Genomic DNA, 25,071 nt, shown 5'->3' with positions numbered 1-25,071 from the left:
CAGCCCATCTGTATGAAGTCTAGAACAGGCAAAACTATCTGAGCATGTCAGAGAGAAAATTAGATTCTTCGGTAGGAAGACAGTAACGGAAGGAGCTGACTTCGAGAAGACAGAAAACGCATTATTTGGAGAGCTGGAAATGTTCTATGTTGATGTGGTAGGCTAAATGTGTGGAACTGTATGCTTAAAAATCAGTACTTTTTAGGACCAGAGCATGGATAGGAGCATCTGCCTTACAAGTGACTGACCCAAGTTCAATCCCCGGCACCCCACATGGTCCCCACGAGCCTGCCAGGAATAATTGCTGAGCACAGAGCCAAGACTGAGCACCATGGAGTGTGACCCAAAAACAAACAAACAAACTGAAAAATCAGCACATTTTTATTATATGTAAAATAAACCTCACAAAGGTTACTATAACATAGTAATATTTCAATTTTGATCTCTGTGCTACTGTGTGACTACATATGGCATGCAAGTAAATAAGCCTAGATCTCTAAAAAGGTTCAAAATATAATTTAGCAATTGTGTTTTTTAATAAACTATAATCGGCATCAGTCATATTTCACAGATATTATACACATATATAAACTATGATAAACTGATTTTGCAAATTGGTTAACACTGAATGTTATTCTTAAAAAGTTCTTTTTCTAATATTCCATGAACTCTAAGGAAATAAAATATTCTGAAACACCAGGACAAAGGAATCCTCAAAATCAAAGGTAGAGATAATGTCTAATCCACAAAATTAGCACTTCTAACTTGCCTTTCAATGAGCATTTTTTTAGAACATTCACTAAATCAAAGGTGACCTGCCTCCATAATTAGCCTCTAAAAATACCTTGAATGCTAGATAATAATAATCTTTAAGTAAATGAATCTTTTAAGAAGATAAAAAATAAAAGGAAAATGAACTATGCTACCAAGGAAAATTATAATGCCTCTCAGCATGATACAAAATACTAAGTCCCTAGGCACTGGAGTCCAATTTTTAACCAAGTCCAACTTGTTACAAGAAAGTAACAATGGTTGACACCTACTCTCCCTGCCCTTGGGGTTGATCTTGGGGACCATTAGAGAACCAGCCAGTGAGTCTCTAGAAAAGCATCCCATCTATGAGGAAAGGAAAAGTGGCAAATGGAGAACAAAAGATGCCACTCACAGTTGGGGCTGTTTCCTTATTCTCTTAGTCCAAAAGTCTATTGAAGCCCAAACAGCAAGAACAAAAGCAGAAACAATGAAGGAAAGAGATTCAAAAGGCACAATAGGAAAAATCGACATTAAGAGTCTTGTCAGCTAAGATCCAACTGAGGTGGACTTGGGGGAGGAAGCTGAAATGGCAGTCATATAATCTTGAACTGGGGTTGGAGGCTTACAGCAAAAGGAATTCTCAATGAATATTTCCTGAACATTTATTTTAAATAATACAAGTTTCATTTTAAAAAAAATTAGGCACTGGGGCCGGAAAGACAGCACCGAGGTAGGGAGTTTGCCTTGCACGCAGCCAACCCAGGAGAAACCCTGAGTTTGATTTCCCAGCATCACATATGGTCCTCCAAGCCTGCCAGAAGTCATTTCTGAATGCGGAGCCCCTGAGCGCAGCCAGGTGTGGTCCAAAATCCAAAATGACAAAAAACAAAAAAACAAATATCACCAAAACTGGCGACAGCTATAGGTTGCCACCAATATTTTCTTGGTCTATTGATCAAAGTTCACCATGGAATGTACAGTAACAAACAACAAAAAAAGGTCAAATTCTTTAGGTGAAATTTAATTCAAAGTTCGGAAGACATATCAGAAGGCTTTGCATGCTGTTGTCTTTATTTTTTATTTACTTTATTTTTTTCCTTTCACCTTTTCTCAGTTAATTCAAACAAGTACCCTTAATTACAACACTCCTGACCCTCAAGTGTTTTATGTTAAACTCTGGCTAATAAAAGTGGCAGGGGAAAGCAGCAGAAAAGGGTTAGCTGATTCAGAGAGAATCCAAGAAACTGCTTGTCACCCCTGACCAAATGATCGTGACTCTGATTTCTTGTGCAAAACTGCAAGATGAGGATCCACCCTCCACAGAATGGTGTCCGAACAAGAGCATGAAAACAGAAACTTCAGAACAGTGAGTGGAGTAACAGATTTCTTGGGGTACTGAATAACAAAATGGAATCACCATGTCAGCCCCCACTTGTATACTGAATGTACTATACCATCAACTGCAGTATTGGTTTACATAAATCTCTTTCTGGGTTGCCTCATGCTACTCTAGAATATTAACCAACATCTTTCAAGATAAATTGAACGTGACATAGCCGTTAAAACTTCTCCCCTGCACATGCCCCGAGAAGGGAAGCTTCTCAGTAGTCAAGAGTCTTTGCTCAAGACTTTCCTAGGGCCGGAGAGATAGCACAGCAATAGGGGGTTTGCCTTGCATGTGGCCAATCCAAGAGGGACAGGTTCAATTCCTGGTATCCCATATGGCCCCCCCAGCCTGTCAGGGGCAATTTCTGAACACAGCGTCAGGAGTAACCCCTGAGCACCGCTGGGTATGGCCCAACCAATAAATAAATAAAAATAAAGTTTAAAAAAAAAGACTTTCCAGGCCGAAGCGGTGGTGCAAGTGGTAGGGCGTCTGCCTTGCACACACTAACTTAGGATGGACCATGGTTCGATCCCCTGGCATCCCATATGGTCCCCCAAGCCAGGAGAGATTTCTGAGCACAGAGCCAGGAATAACGCCTGAGCATCACTGGGTGTGCCCTCTCCTAAAATAAAAGACTTTCCTAAGCCCGGTATAGATCCAGCAAAAAATTGTGTTAAATACATTTGACAGATGTGTGTAGGGTACAAGAGTAAAGAGTTCTCACTCAAAAGACTCTCCAGGGTCAGTACAGGACCCTCAGGATGAGCTCTGCAAAGACAGATCAGTCAGTGCTGGCAAACCAAGCCTTGGGTACCGTTAAATTGTTCAGTGTTGGAAAAGGCTGTGGATTAATAACAGAAATGACACAAAAGAGGATGTCTTCATTCACTGGACAGCTATGAAGAGAAATAACCCCAGAAAGTAAGTCTTTGTGCAGCATTGGGGATGGGAAGATTGGGGAGTCTGATATCGTGAAAGGACTGAAAGGTGTAGAAGTTTTGAACATAACTGGGCCAAAAGGAATACCAGTGCAAAGCAGTTGCTATGCTCCCAATTGATGTAGGTTCCACCAATTCAACCTTATGCCTGGCCCAGCTGAGGCCCCTCAGAGGGGACAAACCAGGCAGTGAAGAGGAGCAAGCTTAGGACTCCCAGATACTAGTGCCCATCACCCTTCTGCAGAAGATCAATTTTGGACGTGGATGTGTGGATGTCTGCCCCTGTTGTAAGCAAAATCTTTTCTCTATCCCTCTTAACACCTTCCTTTTGGGCCTGGAAGAATTCCTCTCCTCTCCTCTCTTCTCCCTCTCCCTCTCCCTCTCTTCCCCTCCTCCCTCTCTCTCGTCTCTCTCTGTGTGCGTGTGCATGTGTGTGTTAGACTCATGCTATAAGAGATAGTCACCGCTTGCAACCCAGCTGACCACATGAAGCAGCTTCGAGTGGACTTTGATTGATTCCAATCAGCAGCTGCAGGAGATCATCACCCTGACTGCTCTTTCAACCCAGATTACTTCATCAGCCAATCACTATTTGATATTTCCCCCCCTCCATGGGTCTTTGAAACAGGTAGAAGAGGGGGAATTGTCATACACTTTTAAAGTCACTTAATTTTTTTCCTTTCACCTTTTCTCAGTTAATTCACACAATTACGTCAACCCTGACCCTCAAATGATTTATGTTAAACTCTGGCTAATAAAAGTGGCAGGGGAAAGCAGCAGAAAAAGAAGCTTGACTGACTCAAAGACCCAAGAATCTGCTGGTCAACCCCTGGCCAAAACGTACCTTTTCCTGTGCAGAAACAGTTTCTTTTTTTCTTTATTTTTTTTTTTTTTTTTGGTTTTGTTTGGGCCACACCCGTTTGACGCTCAGGGGTTACTCCTGGCTATGTGCTCAGAAATCGCCCCTGGTCTTGGGGGGACCATATGGGACGCCGGGGGATCGAACCGCGGTCCTTCCTTGGCTAGCGCTTGCAAGGCAGACACCTTACCTCCAGCGCCACCTACCCGGCCCCAGAAACAGTTTCTTATGCAAAACTGCAAGCTGAGTCTCCTCCACATAATACAGCATGCAAGATATCGTGGTTCTGGGGTCAGAGCAATAGCACAGCGGGAACCTGGACAGATCCCAGTTCGATTCCGGGCATCCCATCTGGTCCCCCCAATCTGCTAGGAGCAATGTCTGAGCACAGAGCCAGGAGAAAACCCCTGAGCACCACCGGATGTGACCCTTCCCCCCAAAAAATTGTGGTTCTAACTCGTCACTTCCTAGCCACCATTCCCACCAAAGCAGCACAAGGAGTAGTCCCAAGCTTATTAAAGCTTGTTAGCTTCTCCTGAAAACCACCAGGTGTGGCCCCAAAAATGAAACCAGGAATAAAGATCTAATTCAGAGAATTGTATCTGAGCAGATGCAACACACAACACACTTCTCCACAATCTGGAGGGAAGTCTTCAACCACGGGGTCTATGCTTCATTTTTGTTTGCCAGTCATCACTGAGCATCTAGATTAAAGAGCTACGTATGTCAGTGTGCCGAGAGCAGGGGGATGGAGGGGTATCGCTAAGAAAAAGTAACATGGAATTAACCTGAGAGACAGGACGCTTTGTATCAATACAAACCACTGGTGAAAAAGCAGGAAAGTGAGGCTAAATAGCAAGACGTTAATAAAAAATAAGACAGAATTCTGGAATACTATTTGCAATGGTGTCTGTAAGAACATATACATATTTTAATAAATTCCGTATATGCGTCTGGCCCCTGCTTAAGTAAATGATCTTTCACGTTAAGTGTGATCATTCTTCATAAAGATGGAGGGACCAGTGCAATAGTACAGTGGGTAGGATGTTTGCCTGGCATACAGTGGATACAAGTTCAAGCCCAGGCATCTCATATGATCCAGGAACCCGCCAGGAGTGATTCTTGAGCACAGAGCCAGGAGTAACCCTTGAGCACCACCCTGGGGTGTGGCCCCAAAACGAAAGATCTAATTATGTTTAGTGATAAAGTTTAAAAGCCTCATAAATAAACGGTAATTTTACTCTTGCAGTTGAGGACATGGAAGACAGTCTATTATCCAAATCATAATCCTCTGTTTTCTACTTTTTTCCTTTGGGAGTAGGGAGAGACTTATCCTCTGGGAAAGTCTATTTGAAAACCTTTAATTTTTATTTATTTATTTATTTATTTTGGTTTTTGGGTCACACCCTGCAGCGCTCAGGGGTTACACCTGGCTCCACGCTAAAAAATTGCTCCTGGCAGTCTCGGGGACCATATAGGAAGCCGGGATTCAAACCATGTCCGTCTGCATGCAGGGCAAACACCCTAGCCTCCATGCTAGCTCTCCGGACCCCGAAGAACCTTTCTTGACACAACTTTTCAGTCCCATCGCAAATGGGCTTAGACATATTCACTTCCCTCTGATGATAGTGTTAGGAAAAATGTCAAGAGCTTCAGTCTTGAAGTTCTTTAGAAAGAAAATCCTGACATGGGGCCAGAGAGATAGTACAGTGGGGCAGGGCTCTTGCTTGCACCAGTTGACCCGTGTTCGATTTCCCTGATCGTCAAATGGTCTCTTGACTGCTTCGAGGAGTGTATCCCCGTAGCACAGAGCCACAAAACACAGACATACTTGGAACATTTTTATGCCTGAAACAACTGTTTTAGGAACAGTTTGATGAATCATGATACTATAATAAAATAATCAAAAAATAAATTTTTGAAATAGGGGACATAATTATTGAGATGAGTAAGAACCGATACTTTTAAATAATAAATGGTCTAATTTTTAAATCATCATGAGATATAACAGTTCAAAGGTTTTTCACAATTTTCAGGACATACAATATCCAAAACCCCGCCATATCTCTCATCTTCTCGTCTCTCCTCTCTCTCCCCTCTCTCCTCTCTCTCTCCTCCCCTCTCTCCCCTCATTCCCCACCTCTCCCCTCTCTCTCCCCTCTTTCCCTCTCCCCTCTCTCCTCTCTCACTCCTCTCTCTTCTCGACTGGTCCTCCTAGCCTTGTCTCTATTGTCTCTGGGTATTATTACCAAAAAATAAAAATAAAGACTTCCTGAAAGAACAGAAAAAATACCTCTCTGTGTTTCTGCCCAGCCCATGCTTAGCTTATACTAAAACTGATCTATAGGAGTCGAAGCCATGGTGCAAGCAGTAGGGCATTTGCCCTGCAAGCCAATGACCCAGGATAGACCGTGGTTCGATCTCCTGGCATCCCATATGGTCCCCCAAGCCAGGAGCGATTTCTGAGCACTAAGCCAGGAATAACCCCTGAGCATCACTGGGTGTGGCCCAAATAAATAAATAAATAAATAAATAAATAAATAAAAAACTGATCTCTAGAAAGGAAGCTGTTAATACTTTTCTAGACTCTTGGGTATCCAGATGACCCAACCACAGACCCCTGGCACCTGGGCTACCATTCAGACCGTCTCTTTCAGAAACTGAGAAGACTCAAAGACCCTGATCTGTCTAGGAAGCTTTGAACTGAATTTCTAAGTGAGACCCAGGAAGCCATTTTCATCTATAGGCCAAGAAACAGAATTGGGGGGCGGGGTGTGTGTGTATGTGTGAAAGGGCGCAGAAGGTGGGGTGAGTCAATAGAAGCATCAGAGTGTGTAGATGGAGGGTGACAACCAAGATTCAGACGCAGAATAGCTCAGCTCCGGTGGTGTCTCCCAGACAGCCAGGCCCCGAGAGACCTGGCAATATTTTATGTCCTTGGGCAACAGGGAACGTCTAATTCCCTATAAAAGACAAACAAGCAAACTCTTGATGCTTGTGCGGTGGGTTTCTTTAGAGCCAAACCGTCTCTGATTAAAACAAATTGTTCATTTGAAGAATAGACGACTCCAAACAAATTTTTGAATGTAAAGCAAGTGTAAGTAAACAAATTGATGTATTAGTCACGGGCTTGCTTGACAGAACTTAAAATATTTCAATAATGCCTCCTTGCAGTTATACAATGAGTTGACACTGAGGTGATACCTCCAAATTCCGTCACTCTGTCCTCACACGGACTGTCGGATCCAGAGAACTTGGTTCATGCCACAAACACTGACATGGTCCTTCTAAGTGCCACTCAATCCCCACTCAAGATTAGAAACAAAATGTGACCCACACAGCCTGGCTCCCTGCCCTCCTCTTGCAGGGTTCAAACACGCAAACTCAATGTCTTCCAGAGTAAAATGGCTGGAGCCGTGTTTCTCAACCTTCTGCCTACCCTTCCCATCACTTGGTTTCCTTTTTCTGGTCCCCTGTGCTCCCACATAGAACCCTAGTTTGGTGCCCTGGGCCCTCTTTTGTGCAGTTTTCACCCAGGACCCCTACTGGAATCTCCTGGAGGAGCCAACAGGGTTCGACATAGCCTGGACTAGCCTATTGTCAAGTTGAGACTCCCAGGCGTAGCACATAACTCGGGTGGATATTTTTATTACAAAAGTCCATTTGCAGGAAGTTCACTGTACTTCCTCTGTGTGTTTTGGTTTAACCTGCAAATTTTCTCACACTGCAGTGGCACTATCAGAGATAGGTCTTAACCTAGGTTTTATTTTAATCAATTCTCCCCATTTAAGATTCCCTTTCCCCTCCAGTACCAGACTCTCCTGCAATCGTTCAATTCTAGAACTTCTTTTCTTTATTTCAGATACTTTTGAATAGTTTCCATAAGAAACTTAGCACAAACTGGCAACTCTTTCACTGCCCAGCAGTTGTCTCTGCACATAAAAAAAAAAGAACAGAGGAAACAAAAACGTCATTCCTAATGTACTTTAATCTGCTGGTCTTTTTGTTTTGTTTTGTTTCAATTATTTAATTTTGAATGTGGGTCATTCTGTAAGAATTACTTCAAAACTTCATGGATAGAAATAACTCCCTTTTGTCTTTCATGTTCCTCATTAGCGCCACAAAATTTCCTTTATTCACAGATGAAACAGAGAGGAAATGTTTTCTAATACATAAACTATTCTGATGTATAAAATTCAAGTTTGCTGCTATTTTCATTCACTGCCATGCGAAGGCAGCGTAAAAGAAAAGCAAACTTGATACAGACCCCAAATCTGCAAAGTACCCAATGTCCTTCCTGTTTTCTGAATTGCTTACAACAATGTTCCAATTACAAATTCTGTGTATACTAAATAGCTTCTAAAGGCTGAATTTCTGTTGGCAAGAGGGAGATACAAATAACAGAATGTCAAATTATTTAATGATACTCTGCACCAACCAACAGACATCTGAACAGGAGGTGCCAGGATGTGGCTGAGTAATAAGGCACCTGCCCTGCACGTGTGAGGACCTGGGGTGGCTCCCAGAACCACTGGGTGCGATTTCCAGCCCCTCCACCACCACTAAAAGCAGAACCCTAAGGCCCATTCACTCCTGTACACTTTCCCTCCGTGCCTCCAACAAAAATTTAATTCCCTATTTTATTATGCTATGGACTGTAAATACAATCTTATTATTTTTTTTGTATATTTTATTTCCTTCTTGATTCCTTTTTGTTTAGTTTTTTTTTTTTTTTTTTTTTTTTTTTGCTTTTTAGGCCACACCCGTTGACACTCAGGGGTTACTCCTGGCTATGCGCTCAGAAATCACGCCCTGGCTTGGGGACCATATGGGATGATGGGGGATCAAACTGTTGTCCATCCTAGGTTAGCACTTACAAGGCAAAGCCTTACCTCTTGCGCCACCGCTCTGGCCCCATCCTTCTTGATTCTTTTTTTGTTTGTTTTTGGGTCATGCCCTGCAGTGCTCAGGGGTTCCTCCTGACTCTACGCTCAGAAATTGCTCCTGGCAAGCTCAGGAGACCATATGAGATGCTGGGATTCGAACCACCATCCTTCTGCATGCAAGGCAAATGCCCAACCTCCATGCCATCTCTCTGGCCCCTCCTTCTTGATTTTTGTGGACCACAACCAGGGCTTACTCCTTGCTCTGTGCTTAGAGATCACTCTTGGTAGGTTTTGGGGAACCACGGGTGATGCCTAGGACTGAACCCAGGCCCAGCTGGTGCAAGCAGGCGCCCTCCCTAGAGACTATCATTCCAGTTCTTTTTTTAATGTATCTTATTATAGTTTAGGTAACATGGTTACAAGAGTATTAACATTTATTTTCTGATAATTCTTGCCCAAGAACTGTTAAACCAGAATATCTTTGGTTTATGTGTTTGATTTTAAACCATGTATTTGCCTTACCACCTCTACTATGTATCTGGACCCCCACCCCCCCAACAATTTTAAAGTAATGTCAAATCTTGGGCCTGGAGAGATAGCACAGCGCGTTTGCCTTGCAAGCAGCCAATCCAGGACCAAAGGTGGTTGGTTTGAATCCCGGTGTCCCATATGGTTCCCCGTGCCTGCCAGGAGCTATTTCTGAGCAGACAGCCAGGAGTAACCCCTGAGCACCACCGGGTGTGCCCAAAAATAAAAAAAATAAAAAAAATCTTACTGTGTCTGAGAAAGAAAGCATTCTCTATACATCAGTCATTCACTTACAAGTGAACTATTTAGTCTTTTCTTTTCCACAGTTCACTCTGGTTGACACGGGACACTACCCACTTCCGTGAACTTCTCCCAAGCAAAGAGCATTAGATGAATTACTAACGCTGACTAAATACCTAAAGGTTCAACCCTGTGATGATGCCCAATGCAGCATGGCCCAACAAGCTCCTGGTTATAAAACTAAGCAGAATTTACTTAGAAATAATTTTAAGGAGCCGGAGAGATAGCATAAAGGTAAGGCATTTGCCTTGCATGCAGAAGGTTGGTGGTTGGAATCCCAGCATCCCATATGGCCCCCTGAGCCTGCCAGGAGCGATTTCTGAGTATAGAGCCAGGAGGAACCCTTGAGCACTGCTGGGTGTAACCCAAAAACCAAAAAAAAAAAAAAAAAGAAATCATTTTAAGTTCTATTACAAAGCAAGAAACTTGAAAGAAACCCAACCTGCAGTGTTGGGTTACACCTTACTTTACCCAAAACGAAGATCATCCCTGGTTTCTTTGTATGTTTGTTTACAGCTTGGATTTACCCCCAAACAGAAATTGTCTTACTTCTCAGCCTGAGCAGGTTTTACTGCCCCACCAAGGGGTGGTCCCTGTACTCAATCAAAAACAGTAGTTCTGGCAGGCAGGGGTGCTCCATACTAGGCAGAAGACTGCCAGACTACATGTGTTTCACCCTCAGCATGTTCTGGATTATTCCTTATGTGACCCTGAATCAGACTTGTTCACCTGGGCTTGGAGATATGGTGCATGGGGTGATTTACACCACAGCCTAAAGATTATACAAATTAAGATTAGCCAAATGAGTTTTCTATGTAGTCTCTAACATGAAACTATGTGGGCAGATTTGCATAACAGAGTCCAATAAAGATAATCTAACTATGTATTCTGAGGATATTTGCTCTGACTTTATTTCCATATGTCAATTATTCAAAGAAGAGAGACTTATGCTGCACCATTTTTATAGCCAATAACTTAGATTCTATCTCCTTCATTATTATTTTTTTTTAATTTGGTGTTTGGGTCACACCCTACATTGTGCTTCAGGCTCCTGGTTCTGCTCTCAGGGATCAATTCTGACAACCCCAGGAACCATCTTGGGTGCCAGGGATCAAACCTGGACCAGCTGCATGCAAGGCAAGTGCCCTACCTGCTGCACTATCTTTCTAGTTTCTTTATCACACTTTTTTTGGAGGGAAGGATAATTTTGGGAGCCATACCCAGTTATGCTCAGAGGTTACTACTCCCTGGTGGTGCTTGGGGTACCATTTGGGATGCTAGGGATCGAACCCAGGTCAGCCACATACAGACAAATGCCCTACCAGCTGTGCTATCCCTCCAGCCTCGCTACCTCACTTCCAACCAGTACTTACTAACAGAGTCCATCTAGAAATTCATACCCAGGTTCCCAGCATAATGATCTACTGTGGTACCTTCAAAGGGAACAACCACTTTAAGATTTCTTTTGTGATAGGGTGTTTGCCTCGCAAGCAGAAGGATGATGGTTTGAATCCTGGCATCCCATATGGTCCCCCAAGCCTGCCAGGAGCTAAGAGCTTAGAGCCAAGAGTAACCCCTGATCGCTGTGGAGTGTGACCCAAAAATCCAAAAAAAAAAAAAGATTTCTTTTAAGGCAACATTTTAAAATAAGTAATAAAATGTATAAATGATACCTCAAAACACTGCTCTTTCAAAAAATAAGCCCTGAAGAATTTGTGTCTGTCAAATTAAGTCTTCCCATGGGATTCATCTATCTTTCTTTGTCTTTCTTTCTTTCTTTCTTTCTTTCTTTCTTTCTTTCTTCTTTTCTTTCTTTTCTTTCTTCTTTTTTCTTTCTTTCTTTCTTTTCTTTCTTTCTTCTTTCTTTCTTTCTTCTTCTTTCTTTTTTCCTTCTCTTTCTTTCTTCTTTTCTTCTTCTTTCTCTTTCTTCTTTCTCTCTTTCTTTCTTTTCTTTCTTTCCTTCCTTACTTCCTTCTTTGTTTTTCTTTTTCTCTCTTTTTCTTTCTCTTTCTTTCCTTTTTTCTTCATTTTTTTGGTTTTTGGGTCACACCGGCAGAGCTCAGGGATTACCACTGGCTCTGCACTCAGAAGTCGCTCCTGCAGGCTCGGGGGACCATATGGGATGCCAGAAATCGAACTGGAGTCAGTCTGGGCTTGGCCACATGCAAGTAAAATGCCCTACTACTATGCTGTCGCTCTGGCCCCACCACCTCCCTTTCTAATCCTTACCCACATCACATCCTTGTTCTAAAACTAAGCTTATCATCAAGATCCTTCCAGAACCTTCCTACCTGATGTCATAGCTGGAGTTTAAGGGATTGAGAACACTCAACTCATCCTTCTTACGCAATGAACTAGACATAGAATTGTCCTGATTGGCTGGTATTTGGCTATAAGCTGATTGAGTTGCTGTGGCAGAACCATGCTGGCTTCTCACCTGAACAGGTAAGAACTCAGCAACAAGAGCATAAAAACCGGCTAACCTTTGCAAAAGCTGGCTCCCTGTGTGTGACACCAGGCGGGGAAAATCCGCGAAAGTACACTGGCCCAGTGGGGCTCAGCTGTGAAAGACTGTGAGTGTGACCTGTCCATGTCTGTCTACTGTCCTCTTGCGTGAAACTCTTGCGAGTGGGGCAAAAAGAGCCTCCAGAAACCTCGCTCGCCCAGATGCCATTTTCAGGGAGGGACTTCAGAGCATAAAAACCGGCTAACCTTTGCAAAAGCTGGCTCCCTGTGTGTGACACCAGGCGGGGAAAATCCGCGAAAGTACACCGGCCCAGTGGGGCTCAGCTGTGAAAGACTGTGAGTGTGACCTGTCTATGTCTGTCTACTGTCCTCTTGCGTGAAACTCTTGCGAGTGGGGCAAAAAGAGGCTCAGAGGAGCACGGCCGCTCCGCTTCGCTACCGGCCGTGCACTCTTTCTAAGGAAAGAACTCCATTGCAACAAGAAGGAAAAATCACACTAAGAACGGCGCTATATCACAGAAGCAAACATTTCTCTCTGGACTGTCTTCTCTGTTGCATGCTCGGGCCTAAGATTTGACCCGGTGTGAGGCTTCATCCACGGAGGACTCCCCTCCCTTAGAGGCAAGTCAGCCCATCCAGAAAGGGAGGAGCCAGAGGAGTGTGCTGCCTACATCATATAGACAATGAATACCACCACAACACGTAGAAAAACCCACAATACAAGTGTGACAATGGGGAAACAACGCAGGCCAGCATCAGACATAGAGAATGAAGATGACAATTCTGAGGACCAGATAATGACTGAACAACTAATCAACCTCTCAGATAAGGACTTTAGACTAGCAATATGGAAGGTGCTCAACAGACTCCAAGAAACCATGGATCGAGTTGAACAGAACACTAATAATAACCAAGAAAATATGAAGGCAGAAATGACAAAACTCCAAACTGAAATAACATGTCAACTAACAGGACTGAAAAAGTCAGTAAACGAAGTGAATGACAAAATGGATAAGCTCTGGGACAGGGTATCAGAAGCTGAGAATAGACTTGGTGCTGTGGAAGATGAGATACATAACAATTCCATACAGCAGGAGAGATTGGACAAAAAACAAAGCAAATGAGCAGACAATGGAAAAATTAGTCAAAGAATGGGAACAGACGAAAATAGAAGTCTATGATAAGATCAACAGAAACAACTTAAGAATCATTGGAGTCCCAGAGACCCAGGAAGAAAATTTCCAGGAAGAATCAATGGTCAAGAACATCATTAAAGAGAAACTTCCAGAGCTAAAGAATATATGTGATCAAATCATGCATGCCCGAAGAGTACCAACCAAAAGAGACCCCAGAAAAACCACCCCAAGACACATCCTAGTCACAATGACAAATCCCACAGATAGAGACAGAATTCTGAAAACAGCAAGAGCAAAAGGGGAAATCATGTTCAAGCAAGCTTCCCTGAGATTTACAGCAGACCTGTCACCAGAAACGCTCAATGCCAGAAAGCAGTGGTGGGATATTGTGACAAGACTGAATGAAATGAATGCTTCACCCAGAATACTACACCCAGCAAAACTCACTTTCCGGTTTGATGGAAGAATACATGGTTTCACAGACAAAAAACAGCTCAGAAACTTCACAGACACAAAACCAGTCTTAAGAGAAAAACTGAAAGACCTAATCTAAGACAAGACTACCCAAAAGACACACCAAATTTTGAAATAAAGATGGCGTTAAATCCCAGGACAATTCTTTCTCTCAACCTCAATGGACTAAATGCACCAGTTAAGAGACACAGAGTGGCTAAATGGATCAAAAAACTCAATCCAACCTTCTGCTGCCTACAAGAAACGCACCTGAATAGTCAGAACAAACATAGACTCAAAATAAAAGGCTGGAGAAAAGTTATCCAAGCAAACAACACCCATAAAAAAGCTGGAGTGGCCATACTAATATCAGATAATGCAAACTTTATACTCAGGAAGGTTGTAAGGGACAAAGACGGACATTTTATATTAATCAAGGGGTACGTAGAGCAGGAAGAATTCACTCTCCTAAACATATATGCACCGAATGAGGGGCCAGCAAAATATTTAATACAACTGTTGACAAATCTGAAAAATAATATCAACAACAACACAATAATTGTGGGGGACCTTAACACGGCTTTGTCAACACTGGACAGGTCAACCAGACTGAAACCCAACAAGAATATACTAGACCTGAGGAGAGAAATGGAAGAAAGAGGCCTAGTGGATATATATAGGACACTCCATCCCCAGAAACCTGGATACACATTCTTCTCCAATGTACATGGGACATTCTCCAGGATAGACTACATGCTGGCACATAAAACATACCTCCATAAGATCAAGAGGATAGAAATTTTGCAGACTACCTTCGCTGACCACAAGGCTCTGAAATTATTTGTGAACTCCAAAGGGACTCAGAAGAAACACTTTAACACCTGGAAGTTAAACAGCCTCATGCTCAATAACCAGTGGGTCCGAGATGAAATCAAGGAGGAAATCAAAAGGTTCCTGGAAACAAATGACAATAAAGACACAAACTCTCAGAACCTATGGGACACAGCAAAAGCAGTACTGAGAGGAAAATTTATAGCTTTGCAAGCACACATCAGGAAGGAAGAAGGAGCTTACCTGAGTAGCTTAATGACACAGCTAATAGAACTAGAAAATGCTCAACAAAAGGACCCAAGAATAGGAAGACAGAAGGAAATAACAAAGCTGAGAGCAGAAATCAACGAAGTGGAAACTCAAAAAACAATCCGAAAGATCAACGAAAGCAGAAGTTGGTTCTTTGAAAAAATAAACAAGATTGATAGACCACTGGCAAACCTAACAAAGAAAGAGAAGAGAGAAACTTGATAACTCGTATCAGGAATGAAAAAGGAGAGATCACTACTGATATGACAGAGATTCAAAGGGTAATCAGAAACTACTTTGAAAAACTACACCACTAAAAATGAGAACCTGGAAGAAATGGATAAATTCTTGGACTCTTATAATCTTCCACGGTTGAAGAAAGAGGATGTAGCATATCTAAACACCCCCATCACCATTGATGAAATTAAAACAGTAATCAAATGTCTGCCGAAAAACAAAAGCCCAGGTCCAGATGGATTCACTAATGAATTCTATCAAACTTTCCAAGAGGAACTACTGCCAATCTTGGCAAGACTCTTTCATGAAATTGAACAAACAGAAACACTTCCAAATAGCTTTTATGAAGCCAACATCACCTTGATACCTAAACCAGACAGAGACGCTACCAAAAAAGAAAATTACAGACCAATATCACTGATGAATGCAGATGCAAAGATCCTCAACAAAATCCTGGCAAATAGGATTCAATGCCTCGTTAAGAAGATCATCCACTACGATCAAGTAGGTTTCATCCCAGGAATGCAAGGCTGGTTTAACATTCGTAAATCTATCAACATAATACACAACATCAATAACAAGAAAAATAAAAACCACATGATCATATCAATAGATGCAGAGAAAGCATTTGATAAGGTCCAACACCCATTCTTGATCAAAACTCTCAGCAAGATGGGAATGGAGGGAACCTTTCTCAATATAGTGAAGGCCATCTACCACAAGCCAGTGGCAAATATTATCCTCAATGGAGAAAAACTGAAAGCCTTCCCTCTAAATTCTGGCACAAGACAAGGCTGTCCTCTCTCACCACTCCTATTCAACATAGCACTGGAAGTACTTGCTATAGCAATTAGGCAAGAAAAGGATATCAAGGGAATCCAGATAGGAAAGGAAGAAGTCAAGCTCTCACTGTTTGCAGATGACATGATACTCTACTTAGAAAACCCTAAAGACTCTATCAAAAAGCTTCTAGAAACAATAGACTCATATAGCAAGGTGGCAGGCTACAAAATTAACACACAAAAATCAATGGCCTTTCTATATACCAATAGTAATAAGGATGAAATGGACATTAAGAAAACAACCCCATTCACAATAGTACCACACAAACTCAAATATCTTGGAATCAACTTGACTAAATATGTGAAGGACCTATACAAAGAAAACTATAAAACTCTGCTCCAAGAAATAAGAGAGGACACACGGAAATGGAAACACATACCCTGCTCATGGATTGGCAGGATTAACATCATCAAAATGTCAATACTCCCCAAGGCATTATACAGATTTAATGCCATCCCTCTAAAGATACCCATGACATTCTTCAAAGAAGTGGATCAGACACTTTTGAAATTCATTTGGAACAATAAACACCCTCGAATAGCTAAAGCAATCATTGGGAAAAAGAATATGGGAGGAATTACTTTTCCCAACTTTAAACTGTACTACAAAGCAACAGTTATCAAAACAGCATGGTATTGGAATAAAGATAGGTCCTCAGATCAGTGGAATAGGCTTGAATACTCAGAAAATGTTCCCCAGAGATACAACCATCTAATTTTTGATAAAGGAGCAGGAAATCCTAAATGGAGCAGGGAAAGCCTCTTCAACAAGTGGTGTTGGCACAATTGGATAGCCACTTGCAAAAAATTAAACTTAGACCCCCAGCTAACATCATGTACAAAGGTAAAATCCAAATGGATTAAAGACCTCGATATCAGACCCAAAACCATAAGATATATAGAACAGCACATAGGCAAAACACTACAGGACATTACAGGCATCTTCAAGGAGGAAACTGCACTCTCCAAGCAAGTGAAAGCAGAGATTAACAGATGGGAATATATTAAGCTGAGAAGCTTCTGCACCTCAAAGGAAATAGTGCCCAGGATACAAGAGCCACCCACTGAGTGGGAGAAACTATTCACCCAATACCCATCAGATAAGGGGCTAATCTCCAAAATATACAAGGCACTGACAGAACTTTACAAGAAAAAAACATCTAACCCCATCAAAAAATGGGGAGAAGAAATGAACAGACACTTTGACAAAGAAGAAATACGCATGGCCAAAAGACACATGAAAAAATGTTCCTCATCACTAATCATCAGGGAGATGCAAATCAAAACAACGATGAGATACCACCTCACACCCCAGAGAATGGCACACATCACAAAGAATGAGAATAAACAGTGTTGGCGGGGATGTGGAGAGAAAGGAACTCTTATCCACTGCTGGTGGGAATGCTGTCTAGTTCAACCTTTATGGAAAGCGATATGGAGATTCCTCCAAAAACTGGAAATCGAGCTCCCATACGATCCAGCTATACCACTCCTAGGAATATACCCTAGGAACACAAAAATACAATACAAAAACCCCTTCCTTACACCTATATTCATTGCAGCTCTATTTACCATAGCAAGACTCTGGAAACAACCAAGATGCCCTTCAACAGACGAATGGCTAAAGAAACTGTGGTACATATACACAATGGAAATATGCAGCTGTCAGGAGAGATGAAGTCATGAAATTTTCCTATACATGGATGTACATGGAATCTATTATGCTGAGTGAAATAAGTCAGGAGAGAGAGAAAAACGCAGAATGGTCTCACTCATCTATGGGTTTTAAGAAAAATGAAAGACACCCTGGTAATAATAATTTTCAGACACAAAAGAGAAAAGAGCTGGAAGTTCCAGCTCACCTCAGGAAGCTCACCACAAAGAGTGATGAGTTTAGTTAGAGAAATAACTACATTTTGAACTGTCCTAATATTGAGAATGTATGAGGGAAATGTAGAGCCTGTTTAGGGTACAGGCGGGGGTTGGGTGGGGAGGAGGGAGATTTGGGACTTGGGTGATGGAAATGTTGCACTGGTGATGGGTGGTGTTCCTTTTATGACTGAAACCCAAACACAATCATGTATGTAATCAAGGTGTTTAAATAAAAAAAAATTATGCATTAAAAAAAAAAGATTAATTAAAAAAAGGCAGGTGGTTCAATTTAAAAGATAACATATACAAAATATACAATAAGAAAGGTGTGTGTGTGTGTGGCAAGTTTCTTTTTTGGCATAGGCACAACAAAATATGGTGAAAATAGAAAGGAAAAACCTTTGGTCTAAAAACAGGGAGACCTCACTAATGAAGCCTCCTGCCATAAAACCAACAACAGGCTCTGGGCATACTAAATTGTCTAACCCCAAAGCCTTTCTCTGTGGTCCCAGTAAAAGCTCTTTACAATCACAGTAATTGCAGTCAGGTTTCTGTAGTTAGAAATCTTGTTTTTTTTTTTTTTAAGATAAAACACTTATATTTATTTTTTATAATAATTTTTTGTTTTGGTTTTTGGGGCCACACCCGGTGACACTCAGGGGTTACTCCTGGCTATGTGCTCAGAAATTGCTCCTGGCTTGGGGGACCATATGGGACACCAGGGTATCGAACCACAGTCCTAGGCTAGCTCCGGCAAGGCAGACGCCTTACTGCTCTGCACCACCGTTCTGGCCCCTATAACTCTTATTTTAATTGAAATAAGATAAGTTGGGGCCAGAGAGATAGCAAGGAGGTAAGGCCTTTGCCTTTCATGCAGAAGGTCATCAGTTTGAATCCCGGTGTTCCATATGGTTCCCCGTACCTGCCAGGAGCAATTTCTTTTTTTTTTTTTTTTTTTATGGGAATGTTGCACTGATGATGGGTGGTGTTCTTTACATGACTGAAACCCAAATACAATCATGTATGTAATAAAGTTGGTTAAATAAAAATTAAAAAAAAGTGAAAAAAAAAAAAAAAAAGAACTCAGCAACAATGTCTATTTGTCATTTTGCAACTAGGGATCTTCATGGGGGCAACTAAGTCCACGGTCTGTACCGAGGATATCAAGCCGATTGGAGAAGGCATGATTAGCTAAAACATATGGAGCAACCCAGAGTATTCTATGTTCATATGGAGAGTGACAATCAAGCTGCCCACCATCGATGTGATCAGAAATTTCCTGAGAAAACCCAGTGGGGATGGTGGTCTACTAATTAGTAAATACCTCCTAACCTAAACTCATACCAGAAAAATTCTTCTGAAGTCAGTTATTTCTGGCTCGAAACTCGGGACTAACCACACATTCATTCCTTCCCCTTCTGACACCCACCCTTCCCATTAAGTGGAAACAGAGGAACAGAAAAATCAAAAAAAATATAATCAAGTCAGCAAGAGAATAATGATAAAGAAATAAAGAGCAGTAATAGAATGAGAAATTACAACCAATTCCTGAAAGGCAGAATGCAGATGGAAGAGCCGTAGTCGGTGAGACAGGACAGAACTCTCTGACTGGAATATTGTGAGGAAGAGGCTGCTCATGAAGAGGAAGCCGTCTGTCCTGGGAAACCCGCAATAATGTGAGGAGAGACAAGAATGACAAGAATGACTCAGGGGACTCGCACAGTGACTGGGAGAGGAAAAGTTCGGATACAAAAACCTATCTGCCCATTCCCCCACAAAATGGCGATGGTTGCCAGACACACAAGGGATTTCTTCCCCATCCAGGATAGGCTAAACATGACTCTGAAGGGCTTGTGATCAAAGGTTCTGCTGGCGGTGACAGATCCAGCATAGTCGCTCCAACGGCCCCACCCTAATTTGTCTGCATCACGGGATGGGGGTGTCTCCACAAAATCAAGCACTGCAGGTGGCTCAAGGCTATGGGAGCCCCTGCACTTGATTCCTGGTGCCACCCAGCTTCCTGGGCTCTGTAGACACCACATGGCCAACACAATGGCAAATGAAATGCTTCGAAAAGGTGTTTCTAAAGATATGTGGGGCCAGGGTGATGGCGCAAAGGTTGGGTAGAGAGAAGAGAGTTGGCATGAGGGATCTCAGTTCATCCCTGGGGCCAAAGGATGCCAAAGGACCCGAGCCACAGGTGTAGTGCCGGTGGTCCCCACACTGCCAGGGTGACCCTTGTGACCTGCAGCACCCTGAGTCAAATCCAGACTTGTCACATTGCTCAGCCTAAGCATTCAATTAACAACCGGGTGGATCAAGTATTGGCCTATGAGCTAAGTAGAGCTTGAAATGACTCGAGGGAGGGAGGAAGGATTCCCAGCCAGAATCTCCCTGCCTCCAATATAAAAGAATGACCAAAAACCACCTTTTGAGGACACAGTATACAATAAAAGAGGAAAGGAAGACAAATAGCAAAAAACATAATACCTGGGAAAATGTACATAATTCAGGGAACTTTTTTTTTTTTAGAAATCTCTACATCATGTAAAAGCTTTAAAGACACTATTCGCTGGTGCCAGAGCAATAGCACAATGGGTAGGGCACTTGCCTTGCACACTGCTGACCAGGGTTCAATCCTCCCCTTCCATCACCATCACTATCACATAGGTCCCCCTAGTCCTCCAGGAGTGATCCCTAAACACAGAGCCTAGAGTAAGTCCCTTCTTCAAGGACTCTATTCCTGAATTCCTCTCTTAAGGAACAGAGGCTTTAATATCTGTTCACAAATACAGGTTTGAGAAAGAACATTCCTGAGGAGATTAATGCTGATGCTAATAGAACCTTGGATCAGCCTCTCCACAAAAAGCCATGCATGGTTGGTTCTGTGAAAATGGGGAATGGTCCTAGGAATATACCCTAGGAACACAAAAATCCCTTCCTCACACCTATGTTCATTGCAGCACTATTTACCATAGCAAGACTCTGGAACAGCCAAGATACCCTTCAACAGATGAATGGCTAAAGAAACTGTGGTACATATACACAATGGAATATTATGCAGCTGTCAGGAGAGATGATGTCATGAAATTTTCCTACACATGGATGTACACGGAATCTATTATGCTGGGTGAAATAAGTCAGATGGGGGGAGATGAGAAAAGAATAAACCGCAGAATGGACTCTACTCATACTATGGGTTTTAAGAAATAATGAAAGACATTCTGTGCAATAATAACTTTCAGACACAAAAGAGAAAAGAGCTGGAAGTTACAGCTCACCTCATGAAGCTCACCACAAAGAGTGATGAGTTTAGTTAGAGAAATAACCTACGTTTTGGAAACTATCCTAATAATGAGAATGTATGAGGAAAAATAGAAAGCCTGTCTAGAGTACAGGCGGGGGTTGGGTGGGGAGGAGGGAGATTTGGGACATTGGTGATAGGGAATGTTGCACTGGTGATGGTGGTGTTCTTTACATGACTGAAACCCAAAACACAATCATGTATGTAATAAAGTTATTTAAATAAAAAAAAATTAAAAAAAAAAAAAAAAAGAAAATGGGGAATGGTGAAAATGGCAGAGCAGGGCTGGCGGCACCAAACTAGGAGGAAGGTTTTCTATGTGAACTGCCCCCATCACAGATCAGGCAGTTCAAGAACTCCAGGAAGGCGTCACCAACCAACATTTGCCTCTGCCTGCACAATGCTGGGAAAAGTGGCCAACAGGTCCTGACAGATAGACGTGACACAGAACATAGTGGGGTGTGTGGACACTTGGGTGTGTTTGTGGAGACACAGCTGAGGGCACTAAGACCATAAACGTCAAAAGCCCCGGAGCAAGGTACCTTCATTACAGCCTTCCTCCCATGGGATTTTACTGGATCTCCCCAAAAGTTCATGAATGAACTTACTCAAGGTTCTGAACGCCACCTTTTCTCAGTCCATCAGTCAGTGGGTCAAGGTTGCCTGTTTGCCATCCCCTGGCCCACTTCCCTTTTCTGGTCACACTCTCTTCTCATGCCACTTCCAAGGGTAAACTGGCTTTTAAAACCCATTTGTGGACACTCTATGCCCAGACCCTGGGGGTCTCAGAGGCCAGTTTCCTGCCCAGAGAATTCTGAGGTCAGTAGGACAGCACTCTCGCAACTGCGGCTCCAGAGGAGAGCTGGCAGCCCTGAAGGGGAGACAGAACAGCCCACAGTTCCCCAGACCTACTGGCCTAAAGCAATGGCCTCTGTCTCTGGGCTGTGGAACTGAGGAGTAAAGAATACATGTATCGCTGCATGTGCCTGAACATGAAGGACTGCAGGGCCTGCCCTGTACCACCACAACCTGCTCCCTGCCAATTGCCAACAGCCAACACTAGGAGAAGAGACATAGTAATTTTTTATTTTTAAGTAAATATAATTTATTATCACAAGTAATTTTTATTATATAAATAAAAAAGAAGGGAGTTGTAGGGTTCCGTCCTCTTCAGAGCTAACAGCAAAAAGCCAGCAAGGAATAACTTGAACGCAGAGTCCCTAAGCAGCATGGTGATCTCCATATCCAAGAAACATCTTCACCTTACATTCAGTGTCTCTCCAGCGTACGGGATGTGCAGTTTGAATCGGTCGCAGTTGGGTCCCGGAGTCAATGACGTGCACCTGGAAAGAAAGATCCAAAAAGGGTACTTGAATGACAGCACCTCAGTGTTCCTGTCCTCCAGGTGTGTCCACAGAGGGGACAGACCAAGAAAGCCATGGAGCTGAGACATTGGGACCAGAGGACTTGCTTACTAAAGGCCTTGCCACCTGCATGCAACAGGAGGGAAAAATACTGCTTGAAAAAATATGAGAATTTTTTAAAATGCCACCTGGTTATGATATTTAAGACATAGAAGCTGGTATGGACCATCAGTGGCTCACACTTTAATTTGGATTAACTCAGCTGCAGTGCCAGCATAAACATGTAATGAAAAAAATGTAAATAAGTGATCCTTAGAGATTTAGGGAGGGAGGGAGGGAGGGAGGGAGGGAGGAGAAGGGAGGAAGGAGGGAAGGAGGGAGGGAGGGAGGGAGGGGAGGGAGGGAAGGAAGGGAGGAAGGAGGGAAGGAAGGAGGGAAGAAGGAGGGAGGGAAGGAAGGAAGGAAGGAAGGAAGGAAAGAAGGAGGGAAGGAAGGAGGGAGGGAGGGAGGGAGGGAGGGAGGGGGAGAGGAGGGGAGGGAGGGAGGAGAGGGAGGAAGGAAGGAGGAAGGAAGGAAGGAAGGAAGGAAGGAAGGAAGGAAGGAAGGAAGGAAGGAAGGAAGGAAGGAAGGAAGGAAGGAAGGAAGGAAGGAGGGAAGGAGGGAAGGAGGGAAGGAGGGAAGGAAGGAAGGAAGGAAGGAAGGAAGGAAGGAAGGAAGGAAGGAGGGAAGACACAGGATAAGAAGATAGTGCAGTGGATACGGTGCTTACTATGCATGCAATTTAGGTGTGATCCCCAGTACCCCATCTGAGCCCACAAAAGTAGTCACACATACCATGGGTGTGACTCCCCCTCAAAAAAAAAAAGTAACAAAAACAGACCAAAAAACTGCTGGCCAACAGTACTAAAAACTGTTTTGTTTGGGGTTGATTTTGGGACATACTCAGGGGTTACTCCTGGCTCTGCACCCAGAAATTATTCCTGGCCGCCTCGGGGGACCATATGGGATGTTGGGGATAGAACCCTGGCCGGCCGCATTCAAGGCCAACACCCTCTCCGCTGTGCTATATTGCTCCTGCTCTCAGTATCAAAAACTCCTTAAAGACCATGGAAACAAAGGGAAAAGGGGCTTAATGCATCTATCTCACCAAAAATTTAAAAAAAAAACAAAAACGAACATTGCTTCAACTACTTCTCACAAAAATGTGTACCTCGACTTTTAAAGCAAATCCAAAACTGGTCTGTAGTCTTTCATGCCAAGAATTGCAAAAGGACAGTCGTTTATGCTCATATTTTAAACATAGATTCTGAGCTTCCACTCAGACTAAAAAGAGCACACTTTTGGCCTTTTTCTGCTTCCAGATGGTTCTCCCTTTCCCCGAAGGTAAGGCACTTCCTCTCACTCCAGCATTGACAGCTTACATCTGCAGAAGAGCACGGAGCACTGGTCTACACCACCGAGAAGATGCATGTTTGAAAGCGGGGAGTGGGGAGACCGGGGGCGAGTCCATCCCGGTCTGCACAAATTATGTTACCTCTCATTTATTACTACACAGCTATACTGTGGGTGTCTGTTCTTCACAGGGGCTGGTTTTATATGTGACTGATCACAATCCTCTAGGTCATAATTTCAACTACATAAAAAACAGCATTTCCTTCGCAAATAATACACTGCGAATATAGAGCCAACTGGGGAGTTATCTTTGTTTAGTTTATTAAAAGGGGAAGTGTGTGTGTGAAGTAACACAAGAAGATGTGTGTGTGTGTGTGTGTGTGTGTGTGTGTGTGTTGTGTGTGTGTGTGTGTGTGTGTGTGTGTGTGAAGTAACTCAAGAAGGACAAATTTTCCTTCAGAATTCCAGGGCTGACTCTGATGTATTTCTGTAAATGAATCTATCAAAGTAGTTCAATGGATGGAGTAAATTGTCAGAATAAACAATTTTCTATACGGTCACTTTTGTTTTCCTGGATTTTCTTTTTTTTTTTTTGGTTTTTGGTTTTTGGGCCACAATCGGTGACGTTCAGGGGTTACTCCTGGCTATGCGCTCAGAAATTGCTCCTGGTTTGGGGGACATATGGAATGCCGGGGATGGAACCCAGGTCCATCCTGGGTCAGCCACATGCAAGGCAAACACCCTACCACTGTGCTATCACTCTGACCCCTTTCCTGGGATTTTAAAAAACAAAATGTAGAGCAGGAATGATAACAAAGCTGGTAGGGCATTTGCCTTGCATACGGCCAACCCAGGTTCGATCCCCAGTATATGGTCCCCCAAGCACCACCAGGAGTAACCACTGATAATTTCCAGGTGAAGCCCTGAAGCCAAAACCAAAACAAAACAAAGAATGCAGCTCTCTCTCCATCTCACCTCACATTCTCACTTTAGATCAAACAGATCAGAGCATTTGTTCTCTGTGTTGAATACAGAGTGGACAAGACAGGCAAGATCTCTGGCACTGTGGAAGTTCAAGTCTCCAGAGAAAAGAAGAGAAGCAAATGACAGGTGAGGGTGATTTAAAGAGACAGATTGCTAAATGCAATGAGATGCAATGAAACAGGAGCTGCTTTCCCAGGGAAATCTAGGGAGGACCCTGAGGAAGAGGCATCATCTGCACCCTCCAAGACACCCGAGGGTCCCATCTCATTCAGCCCAGGCAGAGGAAACGA

The 25,071-nt window shown here is 42.9% G+C and overlaps 1 protein-coding gene across 1 annotated transcript in view; it reads right to left on the bottom strand.

Annotated features, from left to right (window-relative positions):
- BABAM2 (BRISC and BRCA1 A complex member 2) overlaps window positions 1–25,071 on the bottom strand; it is a 448,631-nt gene that overhangs the window by 390,923 nt on the left and 32,637 nt on the right. Inside the window, 1 exon segment of the mRNA XM_049784238.1 lies at window positions 22,296–22,384. Within this exon segment, the coding sequence (XP_049640195.1) occupies window positions 22,296–22,384 (89 nt within the window).

The sequence above is a fragment of the Suncus etruscus genome, chromosome 12, assembly GCF_024139225.1.
Source record: "Suncus etruscus isolate mSunEtr1 chromosome 12, mSunEtr1.pri.cur, whole genome shotgun sequence".
Taxonomy (NCBI): Eukaryota; Metazoa; Chordata; class Mammalia; order Eulipotyphla; family Soricidae; genus Suncus; species Suncus etruscus.
Note: the sequence above shows the minus strand (reverse complement) of the source record. Positions and strands in the feature narration are given on the sequence as shown.